This window comes from Canis lupus, chromosome 14 (assembly GCF_003254725.2).
Source record: "Canis lupus dingo isolate Sandy chromosome 14, ASM325472v2, whole genome shotgun sequence".
NCBI lineage: Eukaryota > Metazoa > Chordata > Mammalia > Carnivora > Canidae > Canis > Canis lupus.
In genome coordinates, this window is record NC_064256.1 from 40,748,103 (window position 1) to 40,764,655 (window position 16,553).

At 35.9% G+C, this 16,553-nt stretch overlaps 1 protein-coding gene across 9 annotated transcripts in view; it reads left to right on the forward strand.

The window, feature by feature from the left end:
• Positions 1-16,553, forward strand: part of TAX1BP1 (Tax1 binding protein 1) — a 92,386-nt gene that overhangs the window by 32,345 nt on the left and 43,488 nt on the right. For all 9 annotated transcript variants that reach the window (XR_004804866.2, XR_007402065.1, XM_035698648.2 and 6 more), the window contains exons 6-8: positions 9,016-9,164; positions 9,252-9,342; positions 12,779-12,964. Coding sequence is in view for 7 of the 9 variants with exons in the window: in XM_035698648.2 (XP_035554541.2) it covers positions 9,016-9,164; positions 9,252-9,342; positions 12,779-12,964 (426 nt within the window). In the remaining 2 variants the exon portion in view is untranslated. The remainder of the gene's footprint in view (positions 1-9,015; positions 9,165-9,251; positions 9,343-12,778; positions 12,965-16,553) is intronic.

Below are 16,553 nucleotides of genomic sequence, written 5' to 3' on the forward strand. Positions count from 1 at the left end.
AAAAACCTGAGTTATAGGTTGCCTGCTTATTTCTGGGAATAAAATGTGCTTGCTAGGAGAAATAGTTCTTTTCATTACTAGTATTTTTTTTTTTTTTAAGATTTTATTTCTTTATTCATGAGAGACACAAAGAGGCAGAGGCATAGGCAGAGGGAGAAGCAGGCTTCTAGGGAGCCTGATGCGGGACTTGATCCCCAGCACCCTAGGATCATGCCCTGAACCAGAGGCAGATGTTCAACCACTGAGCCACCCATTTGTCCCCTGGGCTTTTTTTAAAAAGAAATTCTTTTTTACCTATCTAATCAGGCAGGCTTTCCTGTCAGATAGAACACCTTGCTTGTCTTAAATTGGGTGGCTTATAAAATCCATTACATATCTTGGCACTGGTTTTAAATCTCTTCCATAGTGTGAATTCTAAACACTTTTTGATACAGTAATTCTAAATGTCTTCTCTTTGGGTATGTATACTACTGAATACCTGAAGGACTGTTATGATATATCATCTACAATTTCACTTAAAATTTTATAATGGACAGTTTACTAGGAACGTTCTGGAGCAACCTTCAGTTTCTTAATGGTATAAGACATAGTTGCATTTTTCATTGTTATATAAAATAAGATTAGCTTGTTATCCATTCAATACTTGACACATACTAAGTTAAATGTTTATAATAATTATTTATAAATCTTTTATCTTTTATAAATACTTTTTATTGTAAAATGCCAATAGAGGGGATCCCTGGGTGGCGCAGCAGTTTGGCGCCTGCCTTTGGCCCAGGGCGCGATCCTGGAGACCCGGGATCGAATCCCACGTCGGGCTCCCGGTGCATGGAGCCTGCTTCTCCCTCTGCCTGTGTCTCTGCCTCTCTCTCTCTCTGTGTGACTATCATAAATAAATAAAAATTAAAAAAAAAAATGCCAATAGAGAGAACACTCCTATTTTGTAAATGAAAAGAATTGGATGTGTGAAGGTTATCAAAAACAGATTGGTTTAAGTGTTACATTTAATTATATTTTATTTTATTATTATTTTTTAAATTATATTTTAGGTTATATTGTGTAATTGGCTGCTTGAAGGAATAAAGTAGGATTACAAAGTAGATTAAAACTGAAACCAGGGATCCCTGGGTGGCACAGCGGTTTGGCGCCTGCCTTTGTCCCAGGGCGCGATCCTGGAGACCCGGGATCGAATCCCACGTCGGGCTTCCGATGCATGGAGCCTGCTTCTCCCTCTGCCTTGTGTCTCTGCCCCCCTCTCTCTCTCTGTGACTATCATGAATAAATAAATAAAATCTTAAAAAAAAAAAAAAACTGAAACCAAATACCATGTATAAATTGAGAGCTCATAAGTTACATATTGTATTTTGCCTATATTTTAATGTGATGTGTATGTTCCATTATTCATGTATACCCTAGATTTTAAAAAGTAACTATTTGCTTTATTAAGGATAATTTTTACATTCATTTCTAGTTCAACTTTGTGTTTTTTCACTACTATAAAAGACTGATTAATAAGAATTAACCCATAGAATACTTAATATAAGCCAGGTGCTGTTCTGAGTGTTGACTTATGTTAACTTAATTCTATTAAATAGACATTTTAAAATATGAATTTTACAAAGGTAGCACAGAGAGGTTGTTTAACCTGCCTATGGTCGAACAGTATGTAAAATGGTAGAGGCAGGCAGTCTGGCTCCTTCCATTGCTCTTAATGACACTCTGTACTTCTGCCCATAGGGACTAAAGATGTGAACTTATCTAATTGATTTTTTAACAAGATTTTTAAAAAAAAGAGCGGTGGAGAGGGGAGAGAGGGTGCGGGTGCAAGCTCAAGAGTGTGGGAGAGAGAAGCAGACTCCCTGCTGAGCAGGAAGCTTGGTAAGGGGCTTGATCCCTGGATCTGGGGCTTGCTCCTGAAACCAGAGATCATGACCTGAGCAGAAGGCAGATGCTTAACTGACTGATGCACCTAAGTGCCCCTAATTGATCTTTTTTTAAAAAAAATCTTTATTGAGATCTAATGTATAATTTACATATCATTAAAGTCTAGCACTTTACAGTATGCAATTTAGTGGTTCTTACATTTATGGAATTGTGAATCCATTAGCATAATCTAATTTTTTAAATTTATTTATAGATTTTTTTATTTGAGAGAGAGAGTGAGAGTAAGAGCACAAGCAGGGGGAGAGGGAGAAGCAGAAGCAGACTCCCACTGAGCAGGGAACCTGCCATGGGGCTCTTTGGGATCATGACCTGAGCTGAAGGCAGCCAGCCAACTGACTGAGCTACCCAGTTTTCCCCCATAATTAATTTTAGAGCATTTTCATCACCCTGGTAGAAACCTGTACTTGTTAGTGGTCATTTTCCATTTCCTTCCCCCTCAGTCCTAGGCAACCACGAAGCTAAGTTTCTATCTCTATGGATTGTGTATTTTGGGCATTGTATATAAATGAAATTATGTGTGGCCTTTGTGACTGGCTTCTTTCACTTAGGATAATGTTTTCAGGGCTCATGTATGGTATAGTATGTATCAGTAGTTTATTCACTGTCAAATGATATTCCATTGTATTGGTTAGTCTTTTTCTTAACCCAATCTTTACATTTTTTTAGTCATAAGATTAACTGTTTGTAGGTATAATCATTGTGTTCTTTCTGTTTTGGAGTGCTAGATACATATTTGAAAATCAGAAGATTAAGGCACAGGAAACCAATGATCTTGAGTCTTGTTTTTTGAATAGGACTAAAATGAACTGTCACCTTGTTAAGTTTTAGAGTTTGGTGTATTATGTTTTGGAGTCTAAACTATGAGTTGAGGTTTTTTCCCCCATAAAATAAATTACATTCCTAACTCGAATGTTGTTAATATAAGATGTACTTCAGGATATTTTTAAACTAAATTATTTTTGAGAAAACAAAAGCAGTATTGCTTAAGTAATGCAAGGAGCATGTTATAAACTGTTGTATATATTCATATTGTTTTCATCTTAAGTTTCATCAACTAGGTAGGATACTTTGAGGTACTGTGAGGCATTTGGGAGTTATCAGAGGTATAGGAGAGAGGGCATGAAAGATTTCTCATGCTGGCTCTGGCTAGTGCAGACTTCTCTTTATATTTTTGGGTTTCTCTTTTCTAAAGCTGTATTTATTACTGTATTGGATAATGAGTTTTGGACAGAGGTAATTTAAGACACTTAAACTGCTTAGTATAGGAATTGGCTCAAGTACACACACACACACACACACACACACTTGAGTATGTGTGTGTGTGTACATATATATCCTTATATGTTAGAATTGCCGAAAACCAGTTTTGAAGCTATGATAACCACTGACTTTCTAACTTTTTTTTTAAATGGATTATCATTGAGGAAAAAAAAAACACAGACTTTTATTTTTTAAAATTATTTTTATATTATTTTTTATTAGGGAGGAGCAGAGGGAGAGGGAATCTTTTTTTTTTTTTTTTAAGATTTTATTTATTTATTCATGAGTGACAGAGAGAGAGAGAGAGGCAGAGGGAGAAGCAGACTCTAGGCAAGGAGCCTGATGTGGGACTCGATCCTGGAACTCCAGGACCATGCCCTGGGCCAAAGGCAGGAGCTAAACCGCTGAGCCATCCAGTGATCCCCGGGAGAGGGAATCTTAAAGGAGGCTCCAGGCTCAGCACAGAGAGAGTCCAGTGAGGGGCCCAGTCTTACAACCCTGAGAGTATGACCTGAGCCAAAATCAGGTGTTGGATGCTTAACCAACTGAGCCACCCAGGTGCTGCCCTATAGAGGCTTCATTTTAATGTTGTAGGAGTGATCCTTATAACTTAGGTGTGTATATCAATAAATTTCTTTTTTTTTTTTAAGATTTTAATTTATTTATGATAGTCACACAGAGAGAGAGAGAGAGGCAGAGACATAGGCAGAGGGAGAAGCAGGCTCCATGCACCGGGAGCCCGACGTGGGACTCGATCCCGGGTCTCCAGGATCGCGCCCTGGGCCAAAGGCAGGCGCTAAACCGCTGCGCCACCCAGGGATCCCCCTATCAATAAATTTCTTTAAGGCCAATTTTCATTTTATACCTGATTTGCTAAGTAATAATTTCAGGAAACTTATAATACTTTGCTCCTAAAATATATTTGTATAGTTTAAACTAGCTCGTAATCTTTGTATAGATTGATACAGAAGTGTAAGATAATGCATTTTTATGGTTTTATAAGACTTGTATCTTTGATATTTTCTAGTTTATTTTTTTCAGCTTTGCTATACATACACATATACATTGTGAAAGGATTCTTATCTAGTTAATTAACACATCTGTCAACTCACATTTCTCTTTTTAAGTTTTTATTTATTTTAAGATTTTTTAATTTATTCATGAGAGACAGAAAAAGGGGCAGAGACATAGGCAGAGGGAGAAGCAGGCTCCATGCAGGGAGCCTGATGTGGGATTCAATCCTGGGACTCCAGGATCACTCCCTGAGCCAAGGTAGATGAATAATTGCTGAGCCACCCAGGCGTCCCACATTTATGTTTTTTATTTTTTTTTAAAGAGCATTTAAGTTCTGTTTTCTTAGTAAATTTCTGTTAAATAGTACAGTGTTAAGTATAGTCACTATTTTATACATTAGAACCTTAGACCTTATTCATCTTATAAGTGAAACTTTGTACCTTTTTACCAGCCTCTCCCTGTTTCTTCTATCTGGTAGCCGTGGGAGGCCCCCTCCCCCCTTTTTTCTGTATGAATTTAAGTACATATAAGTGAATCTACATATAAGTGGTGCTATGCAGTGTTTGTCTTTCTCTGTCTGGCTTATTTCATTTAACAGAGTGCACTCAGGGTCCACATGTATTGTTGCAGATGACAGGATTTTCTTTCTCATGGTTGAATAGTACTCCATTGTATATATGTACCATATCTTCTTTATCCTTTTATCTGTTAATAGACACTTAGATTGTATCTTGACCATTGTCAGTAAATTGCAGTAAATGGGAGTGTGGATCTCTTCTGTATCCTGGTTTTATCTCCTTTCAATATGTACCCAGAAGTGAGATTGCTGGATCATATGGTAGTTTTAATTTTTTGAGGAACCTCCATATTGTTTTCGATAGTACTCACACCAAAAGTGTACAAAGGTTCCCTTTTCTCCACGTCTTCACCAAGAGTTGGTTATGTCTTGACTTTTTTTTTTTTTTTTTTAATTTATGATAGAGAGAGAGAGAGAGAGAGAGAAGCAGAGACACAGGCAGAGGGAGAAGCAGGCTCCATGCACCGGGAGCCTGACGTGGGATTCGATCCCGGGTCTCCAGGATCGCGCCCTGGGACAAAGGCAGGCGCCAAACCGCTGCGCCACCCAGGGATCCCTGTCTTGACTTTTTTATGATGGCCATCCTGACGGATATGAGGAGATAGCTCACTGTGGTTTTGATTTGCATTTCCCTGATGTTTAGTGATGTTGAGTACCTTTTTCATGTACCTATTGTCCATTTGTATATTGTTTATGAAAAAATGTTTATTCAGTTCCTCTTCCCATGTTTGTTTTCCTGATGAGTTTTGTGATTTTTAACTTTTTAAAATTAAAAAATTTTAAATTTCTCTACCCACAATGTGGTACTTGAACTCTCCACCCTGAGATTGAGTTGCATGCCCAACTGAGCCAGCAAGGCATCAGTTGTGTGACTTTTTTTTTTTTTTTAAGATTTTATTTATTTATTCATGAGAGAGAGAGAGAGAATCAGAGACATAGGCAGAGGGAGGATCAGGATCCCCACAGGGAGCCCGATGAGAGACTTGATTCTGGGACCATGGGATCATGCCCTGAGCCAAAGGCAGACCCTCAACCACTGAGCCACCCAGGCATCCCTATTTTTCAAAAATCTGCCTTGTTGAGCATTGGCCTTACATAGAATGTAAGGTACACTTACATTCTATGTAGGTATCTGCATAGCTTAGTATTTTAGTTGGTTTCAAGATGCAGAGTGTTTGAGAAAAGCCAGATTAAATCAGATGAGTAAGGTTTATTTTAAAATGATGCAATTTCCAGGACACTTGGGTGGCTCAGTGAGTTGGTTAAACATCTGATTCTTGATTTTGACTCAAGTTATGATCTCAAGGTCGTGAGATTGAGCCCTGTGTTGAGCTCCCTGGTCGGGCTCCAGAGTTTAGTGCAGTTTGCTTGCGATTCTCTCTTCCTCTGCTTCTGCCCCTCCCCTCACTTGCTCATGCTCTTTCTCTCTCTAGAATAAATAAAATCTTTAAAATCTCACAACTTCCATAAATAACATAATCTCTTGGCCAGTAATTTGCTGTTTAGAGTATTCAGTTACTAATTTACTAAATTTTACCACTGTATACATTTGAATCCAGAATACCATACTTTTTAAGTAGTTGTCCATGATACTATGTTTTTTCCAAATGTATTCATTTGTAATCAGAATTTATTTTTCAATCATGAGAATAAGTGTATTGTGACTTTAGATATTTTTAGTGCATGTTTATCCACACAGATAAGTGACTAATTTTTTTTCTCTCGTTCATATTTGAGAATTACAACTTGAAAGAATTGTCAATAGTGGATTCATGGTAGGGATTCTTTAACATTTGAGAAGGGGAAGAAATCCACTACATGAATTTGAGATGCCCGTCTCTTAGTCTCCTTTTGCCTTATTTTTATCTTGATGCACAGTGTAGCAGACTTAGTCTAAGTGTTACTTTAATAGAATTAGTTTTGGGGCATGATTTGCAAATATTGACTGAATGGATCTCTCAAATTTCAAGTGTTTTTCAAAAATTGTATTCTAAATTTTATTTTTTTTAAAGTCAGCTTTTAAAGAAAGCAGGATTTTTAGTTGTATGTCATTTTCATGCTGTGAAAAGACTTAGCCAAATTGAGATGTAATGCTTCACTCATACAAGAAAACTAGTAGCCTGAAGAATAATCTTTAGCATTTTCATGCCATTAGAAAATAGGTATGGATGCTGAGAAGCTTAGGTGCTTTTATGGGTAACAGGAAAAGATTCTAAGACTGTTAAGTTACATTAGAATTAATTTGTGACTCACTGTAAAGTTAACTGGCTCCTAGATAAAGGATTAAGTTCTTGTTTTGCATTTAGTTGCTTATGAATCTTCTCTAGTTTTGCCCCCATACACTTTTAGAATGTTGTTTACCTGTTATGGAACTTCAATAATTATAGATTCTAGGCAGTGTGGTCTTCTTGAAAGAAGAGATACCTGGATAAAATCTGTAGCCTATTTGCAGTGCCAAGAGAGCATGTGGCAAAACTAACAATACAAAATTAAAAAACAAAAACAAAAAACTGTTTAGAAACCTCTTTGGCTCTCTTTATAAATCAGCAAGACAGATAACTGAAAAATGTGTCAGATTTGCAGAATTGGGGCGTCTGGATGGCTCAGTCTATTGTGTTTGCCTTTGGCTCAGGTCATGATTCCAGGGTCCTGGGATGGAGCCCCACCTCTGGAGTCTGCTGTGGGCCCCCATTTGCTCTCTATCACATTTTTTAAGATTTGCAAGAATCATTGGATATTGACAACAGTTTACAGCAGAGGGAATGTTACTTATTTCTATGGTGTTGTCATTGGAATCAGAAAGGCACTTAGTTTTTTTTTACTTTATTTAAATTCAGTTTGCCAACATATAGTATAACCCCCATTGCTCATCTCATCATGTGCCCTCCTTAATGCCTGTCATCCAGTTACTCTATTCCCCCACCCACCACCTCCCCTTCTGCAGCCCTTCGTTTCCCAGAGTTAGGAGTTTGTCATGGTTTGTCTTCCTTTCTAATTTTTCCCCACTCAGTTTTCCTCCTTTCCCTTATGATCTTTTGACTATTTCTTATTTTTCACATTATGAGTGAAACCATATGGTTGTCTTTCTCCCATTGACGTTTACTTTACTCAGCATGATAAGCATTTAGTTTTATGTAACAATCTTTAATATTGCAAATTTAGTAAGGAAACATTTGCTGAGCAAAAATAAAACCAGCAGAATATATCTGACCATTATTGTGACGAGTTTTTAAATGAAGTGTAGATGCAACACAGTAATTTTCATATTCTAGCAATATATTTTAAGTGATATTTCACTTTATGAAAATCAAAGTGGCTTATAAATACTATATAACGTTTCTTATGTTTCAATTATAAACATGGTGCTTTACTTTAGCTTCTGTTGCCTAGGTGGGTGGCACTTTCATTATGGGAAGTTTTAAAATCATTTTTTAACAAAATAATTTGTCTTATCAGTTCTTTGATGTATAGGTTTTCATAACAAAGTACCTCCATATACATTGTTAAATTTGATTCTCATGATTTTATTAGCTAGGGAGAAAAAGCTTTATCTTCATGTTACAGATCATGAAATGAATTTAGAGAGGAGCTTGATCAGGTTCTTGTAAGTTCCTTAATTGTCTTACTGTGTTAAAATTTTTATAACTTTTAAATTGTTTGTGGTGGAATATATTTTAAATAGAAACTTTTTTATTGCATTTACTACTTTTATATTTCTGTTTCTTTGCATATTCAGGCCTCTGAGTCCCAGAGTGATCAGATCATTAGTAACGTCGCTTCAGGCACATACCTTAAATTAGTATTTTGGTATAATTATTGGTGGCACTTAATGAATCTGTGCTAGAAGAGAAGGATATTTTGTTTTTCGTTTTTTTGAGAAGGTGTTAACTGTGATAGTATCATATGAAACTGATTTATCACTAGAGTAGCATTGAAAAGTATGATGTCAAAAATGAAAGTGACTAAAATTTTTTTTTCTCATTTTTGCCTGCCCTCTGGTGGAGAAGCTTGTGGAATCAACAAACAGGGTATATGGGAAGTCTGAAAAAAATTAATAAATGTTTAATTTGGTATACGAAAAGTAGAATGTAACCTTCAGTCTCAGGTTTAGTTTTTTAATCTTAGTTTATAGACTTTAGAGGGGACAAATATGGGATATTGCAAGATATGCACATTTGTTTTAGAAGTTACATTTCTCAAAATACTTTGTTGTTTCTAAGGATCTTATTGAAGTATCACAAAGCTTAAAAACAGAAAATGAAGAGTTTAAGAAGAGATACAATGATGCTACATCCAAAGCTCTCCAACTTGAAGAAGATATTGTGTCAGTGACACATAAAGCAATTGAAAAAGAAACTGAATTAGACAGGTATTTCTGATGGTTTTCAACAATACTTTTGTTTCAGAAATGTTTCAATGAATTTTTTTGGTCTATATTAATGTTACTTTAACTCAGTTTAAAGGATAAACTCAGGAAAGCACAGTATGAAAGAGAACAACTGGAATGTCAATTGAAGACAGAAAAGGATGAGAAGGAACTTTATAAGGTACTTTATTACTTTCATTTTTTAAAAAGATTTTATTTATTTATTCATCAGAGACAGAGACAGAGAGAGGCAGAGACATAGGCAGAGAGAGAAGCAGGCTCCATGCAGGGAGCCTGACGTGGAACTCGATCCGAGTCTCCAGGATCACACCCTGGGCTGAAGGTGGCACTAAACCACTGAGCCACCCGGGCTGCCCTTAATTTCATTTTTATTTGTTATCTATTGCTGTGTAACAAATTACTCTGAAATTCAGTGGTTAGGAGCTTGGAAGGAGCTTAGCTACATGGTTTTGGCTTAGGATGTCTTGGTCATTTGCATTTAGGATGTTGACTAGGGCTATAGTCAGCTACAGGCTTAATTGGAACTGGAGGATCTGCAGTCAAGGTGGCTCACACAAATGACTCTTGACAGGATGCCCTTCAGTTTCTTGCTGTGTGGGCTATGTGGCATCTTCAGTGGCTGCTTGAATGTTTTCACAGCATGGCAGCCAGTTTCCCTTGGAGTGAGCTCTCCAAGAGAGCAAATAGGAAGTCCTAGTGCACTTTATGACCTAGTCACCAAAGTTGAATGTTATTTCTTTTACTTTATCTTGCTCATTAGAAGCCCAGTCACTTGGCTCAAGCCACTACTTAAGGAGAGGGGAGTTGGGCTTCCCTTCTTGCAGAGAAGTATCAGAGGATTTGGGGATCTATTTGAAAACTACCTCTCAAGTGTGTAGTCCCTAAAAGTTTTCAGGGAATTGCTGGTATTTTAGTTACTTAGCAGGTGATACATAATAAGTCAAAGTAACAAGTTACCTAATGTTTATCAGAATTTATAAAACCAAATGTTTCCCCTTTTAGGAACACCATATGTTTTAGAGCATTAATTTCAGTGACAATTGTCATGTTTTAAAGTTTGACTTTGAGAATATTCTTCAGAAAATGTCATTTAAAAAAATGTTCTAATCCTCACCTTCTGAAGTTTTTCTTTTTTGAATGATTTGGAAATAGAATGGTTAGCTTAATTACCAATAATGTAAATATAAATTGAGACATTTATCTTAAGTAGCTAACAGCAGTTCTTGAAGGCATTTCCAGATGAGGAAATTTTTTTAAAGATTTTATTCATTCATGAGAGAGAGGCAGAGACATAGGCAGAGGGAGAATGTGGGACTAGCCTAATGTGGGACTAGATCCTGCAACTCTGGAATCACACCCCAAGATGCTCAACCACTGAGCCACCCAGGTGTCCCCTTCCTTTTTATTTTTCAAGTCAAGGTGGTTTGGTTTTGTTTTTGTTTTTGTTATTTTAGAAGGTAGGTCTTGAATACACCATACACCTTAGGACAGAAAGGATGGATGGGGACATTTTACATACTGTGTTAAACTCATTTTATTTCTTGAATAGCTTATCCCCAGGGTGTGCGTACATGCATGCATGTATGTTTGTCACTCCCAAAACATGATTCACTGGTGGGTGATTTTACGATTTTACGATTTGACCCTTTAAGAAAATATGCCCCAAAATAATGTTTGGTTTTTGAACACATTTTGTGAAAAGGGGAAATAATAAATACATCTAGAAAAATTGATACAATTGGATTACTGTTTATACAGTGTTTTTGCAAACCTCCTCCAAATGCAGTTTATTTTTAAAGTTGTAAAGCACTTCTTAAGCGAAAATTTGGCATCTTGAATAATTTTTTACTCAATGAATTTCACTGAGAATATTTCAGTTTTGTTGCCAGGAAAAGACCTTAGCATTATTTCTCTGTGGATAATTGCTTTTATTTTTTCTTAGCACAGTGGGAGATAATAAATAAGATTGAATGTGTATGTCTTCAGTCATTTCAATTCAATAATGAGATGAATTCTGAAGGCCTTCTCTTTAGTATTGGGAAGGGTTTAGGAAGGTCCTTAAGTTAAAACAGTGATGCTGAAGAGGTGTAATGAATGACAACTAGGAGAGTTATTTTGGAAAGAGAAAGATCTATCCTTAAAGATGTTATTTCCATCCTGCTTTTTCTTTCTGTCCTGAGACTAGGACTTCTGATGTTTTGTAGAGGGTTAACAAGCACATTTTAAGGTAAATTCAGCATTTTTCCTTTACTGCTCTAAATTATCCCTTATACTTTGCTTTTTTTCACCTTCTGCAGACTTGTGTGTGTTTTACATCTGAATGATGAGTCCTTTGCAAAAGACTGGGCAGTAAGGAAGGAAGGGAAAGAATGAGGTGCCTTAGGGATTTATTCTTTTATAGTATGGTAATATCTCTAGTTTTCCATAAGCTTATCACTTGGGATCAAAGTGACATCAGAATTTCCATTTGCATATACTTTCCCCCAGCCTCCCAGTGTTCCAAGCAGTATTTCATTTGTATGTGTGTATCCGCAAAAATTGGAAGTAAAACTTCCTTAGAGATTTTTGTTTTGTGGGTTTTTTTCTTTCTTTTTTTATTTTTATTTTTATTTTTATTTTTATTTTTATTTTTATTTGTTTTTTTAAAAGATTTTATTTATTTATTCATAGAGACACATAGAGAGAGAGAGAGACAGGCAGAGACACAGGCAGAGGGAGAAGCAGGCTCCACGCAGCAAGCCCGATGTGGGACTCGATCCCGGGTCTCCAGGATCACACCCCGGGCTGCAGGCGGCGCTAAACCGCTGCGCCACCGGGGCTGCCCTCTTTCTTTTTTTTTAATGGCAAGGAGACTATACTTACTATGATAAGACCTCATTATATTGTTCATCTCAGAAACAGGCTTTCCCTTTCAGGTGGCTTATATAAATAACCAGGGCGATTCCTTTTGTTTCTCTCCTCTAGCCCCTATGAGATCATATGACCTGTCCCTGTCCTGTCAGAATTTAGAGGAATTGATAAAACACTTTTTTTTAAAAAAAGATTTTATTTATTTATTCATGAGAGACACAGAGAAGAGGCAGAGACCTAGGCAGAGGGAGAAGCAGGCTCCCTGCAGGGAGCTTGGTGCAGGATCATGTCCTGAGCCGAAGACAGCTGTTCAACCGTTTAGCCACTCAGCCACCCCTAAGATGTTCTTGAATGTACCTCTTCAGTGTTCCAGAATCTCACCATGCCTTTCTGATTATACCTATAAAATAATTTGTTCCTCCAAAAGAACAACCAAATCGGTTTGCATTTTTAAAGAGAACTTAAATTTATTAAATCAATGGAAAAGACTTAAGAGGTCAGGTAATGTTGTTAGACCTTAGATATATAACCTCTATGAAAAATTAAAAACAAAAACTCAAACTTAGGCTATGTTCTGTTCCTGTATATTAGTCATTTGATACACCTTGAGTCTCTTGACTCCCTGTCTAGTAAGTCTTCCAATTCCTTGATCATACTTAGGTTAGAGAGAAACATTGGTATTTTGAAGTTTGAGAAATTTAGTTTTGGAACTAGAGTTTTCTTGACATTTTCAAGCACTGTTACAGGTACATCTGAAGAATACCGAAATAGAAAATACCAAACTGGTGTCAGAGGTCCAGACTTTGAAGAATTTAGATGGGAACAAAGAAAGCATGATTACTCATTTCAAAGAAGAGATTGGCAGGCTGCAGTTCTGTTTGGCTGAAAAGGAAAATCTGCAAAGGGCTTTCTTGCTTACAACCTCAAGTAAGGTAAATACTTTTGCAATATGTATTTGAAGATTGTAAAACCTATGTCTATTAAATATAGTGGTTTTTAATCTGTCCTCAACCTTTTCTCTTGAAAAATTTCAAATTTAGAGGGATTATGACATTACATCTTAAGTATGTTAGCATGTCTTCCTTGTCAACAAGTACATTATTCCGTATAACCACCAAAACCATTAACATATTTAAGAAATACAACATTCATAAGATAATATTCATTCCTGTATATAGTTTTAGTATATTCAAATTGTCCCAAATGTTTCTATATAACCTTTAAAATTTCTTGACCCAGGGGTAAAGATCACACATTAATTTGATTATTGTGTTCTTGGTTTGCTCTAATCTAGAACAGAGACCCTATCCTTGTTATTTTTTAATGACATTGATAATTTTGAAGAATTCAGGCTTGTGTGAGAAAATGGTCTGTAATCTGTATTTATATATCATTTCTTTATGATTAGATTCAGGTCAAACATTTTTTTTTTTGTCAAGAAAAGGCATAAATGATTTTTATAAATTCTGTTGAAGTGTTATCAAAAGTCACATAATGTCAATTCTGTTCTTGACATTAGGTTTAATAATTTGTTTAAAGTTATGTCTGCCTGAATCTATTATATTGGTGCTTTTTCCTTCTTTATGATTATTGAGTAATATGTAGGACAATACTTGGAGATGATACGAACATCCTTGTCCCCAGTAGCCTTTCACCTAATGGTTTTTATTCCTTGATGATTTTCACCTGCATCAGTTACTATTACATTAATGATTACAAAATGGTGATTTAAAAAAAATTACTATTTTACATTTATTAGTAGGTGTTCTTTTATAGTGAGGTTCTCTGTTGCCCTCTCCCTTCTTTTCATATCACTGTGGACTTAGGGATTCTTTTTTGTTCAGTGTATCATACATCATCATTATTCTTTTTCATACCCAGATTGTCTCATATTTAGCCAGGGAGCTGTTCTAGACTTTTTTTTTTTTTAAGATTTTATTTTGGAACGTGAGCAGGGGGAAGGACAGAGGAAGAGGGTGGAATATTGTGAAATTAATAGTATTTTGGTATTTTCATATTGGATCCTGTTGCTACTAGGGGCCTTTGCTTCTTTGCACTTTCGTTGGACAAACATTTAAAGTCTTTGTATAGTTCTCTCCAATTCAGATTCAGTACTTTATGATTCTTCCTTCTCTTCCTCCATTCCATATTTATCTCTTCTCTCTGTGAGAGCCCTTGTTTCCAACATATCATTATATTTATTCAAGTAGTCTACCCTGTTACACACACCAATAGTTTCAGAAGTGTTGAACCACTCCCAACTATGTCTTCTAAATAAAATTCTTTCAAGCCTTTTTCTTAGATTTTATTTCAGTAAGGATGTACAGAGTACTGTGTTCAACAGTTATTTGAATTAACTTTTTAACATTTATGGACAGTGAATATTTATACAGCTTAACTTTTATTTGCAATAATTCTAAGATTAGATTTTACTCTCTGAACCTTTTGATTGAATTTTGTTTTGAATATATTAAATAGTTGCATCATTCAAAAGTAAAAACAATTATAAAAAAATTTACTCTGATGTCTGTCTTCCCTAAAAAGCCCTTATACCCATATTTAAAAACATTTTTGGGACGCCTGGGTGGCTCAGTGGTTGAGTGTCTACCTTTGGCTCAGGTCGTGATCCTGGAGTCCCGGGATCGAGTCCCACGTTGGGCTCCCTGTATGGAGCCTGCTTCTCCTTCTGCCTGTGTCTCTGCCTCTCTCCCTCTGTGTGTCTCTCATGAAAAAATAAATAAAAATCTTTAAAAAACATTTTCATTAGTTTCCAGTTTATCCTCCTGTTTAGTTTTGTAAAAATTTTTAGAAGATTTATTTACTTGGGAGAGAATGAGCAAGGGGAGGGGCAGAGGAAGAGGGAGAAGCAGACTCCCCGCTGAGCAGGGAGGCTGATATTGTGCTCCAGCCCAGGATCCTGATGTGGGGCTTTATCCCAGGACCCTGGGATCATGACCTGATCCTTAGGCAGACGCTTAATGACTGAGCCATGCAGGTACCCCCCTCCTGTTTCTTACTGCAAAAATAAGCATGTGTATGTGCACAAACTTTTGTCTATTGCCTTCTCTCTTAAAAAAAAATTGCCATGATATACTTTTTGCACCTTTTTAAAATAGAATAATATAAACTGAAAAAAATTACTCCATATCTGTTCAGGGAGATATCTTCGAATTTTTTTAAATGGCTTCACAATACTAGATTGGGCAGGTTTACCCTGATATATTTCTTTTATGAATGAGTATTATTTCATTTTCAGTAGTTTGCTATTAAATATACTCAGGTGTAACTAATATAACACCTAAAACGTCAGTTCTGCATGACATTTAGAATTTATGATTAACACCCAAGTTACTTTTCAGGATATTTAATATAGCACATTGGAAGTACAGAGGTGAAAAGTGTATTTAATTCATTAAAATGCTAAAATTTTCTCTAACATCTCTTTCCTATGAAAACAAGACCTCGGTAAGGAAAACAACAGGTTTAAAAATACCTGAGAAAATAGACTCTTGTGAAACTTTTTTTAAAAAAAATTCTATGCCCAATGTAGGGCTTTGAACCCATGACCCTGAGATCAAGAGTCAAGTGAATCAGCCAGGAGCCCCATTAATTGTTACAACTTTTTTTTTTTTTTTTTTTTAATTGTTACAACTTAAAGTTTTTTTTGTAAAGCAGTACAAGGTCATGGTTATATCATAATTCAAATAAATCTGTAAAATATAAAGGATATAAAGTAAAAATAACCCTTATCCCTTCCCAGATAGGTCTTAGAGAATTTTAAATTTTTCTAGAAATCTATGAATATACATATAGAATTTACATTTTTATATAAACTAAGAATATATATAATGTTCTAAAACCTTTTAAGAAAATTTTATAGAGGGACACCTGGGTGGGTGGCTCAGTGGTTGAGTGTCTGCCTTCAGCCCTGGGGCATGATCCTGGAGTCCTGGATTGACTCCTGAATCCGGCTCCCGCATGGAGTCTGCTTCTCCCTCTGCCTGTGTCTCTGCTTCTCTCTGTGTGTCTTGCGTGAATAGATAACGAAAATGTTTTTTTTTAAAAAAAAGGCATAAAAATTTTTTTATAGAGTATCTGGACATCTTACAGTATGAGTACCCATATAGGTCTTCTGCAGTTGCTATAACAGCTGCATAGAATCCCTTGTTTTATTTAATAGCTGTGTTGTAGTATGTGATTGTTTTTTGTTGTGTACAATCTTTAGCTTTTATAAGCATGCTGAGGTAAACCTCCTCCTACAGATATGTAGGCTCACATACATACCAGAATAATTTCATAGTTATTTTCAAATTGCTTTAAAAAAATACCCCATTGTATATATATACTCCAGTTTGTAATGGCAGCACAGACTTTCATTGTGTGAAGGATATATTGTAGAATTTATAGTAAATTCTCCTATTACGTATTTTCAATTTTTAATAATTTTTCATTATTTTAGTAATGATACTGAATCCCTGTGAAGCTAAACTTATGTACATACTTTTTATTTTCTTGAAACTC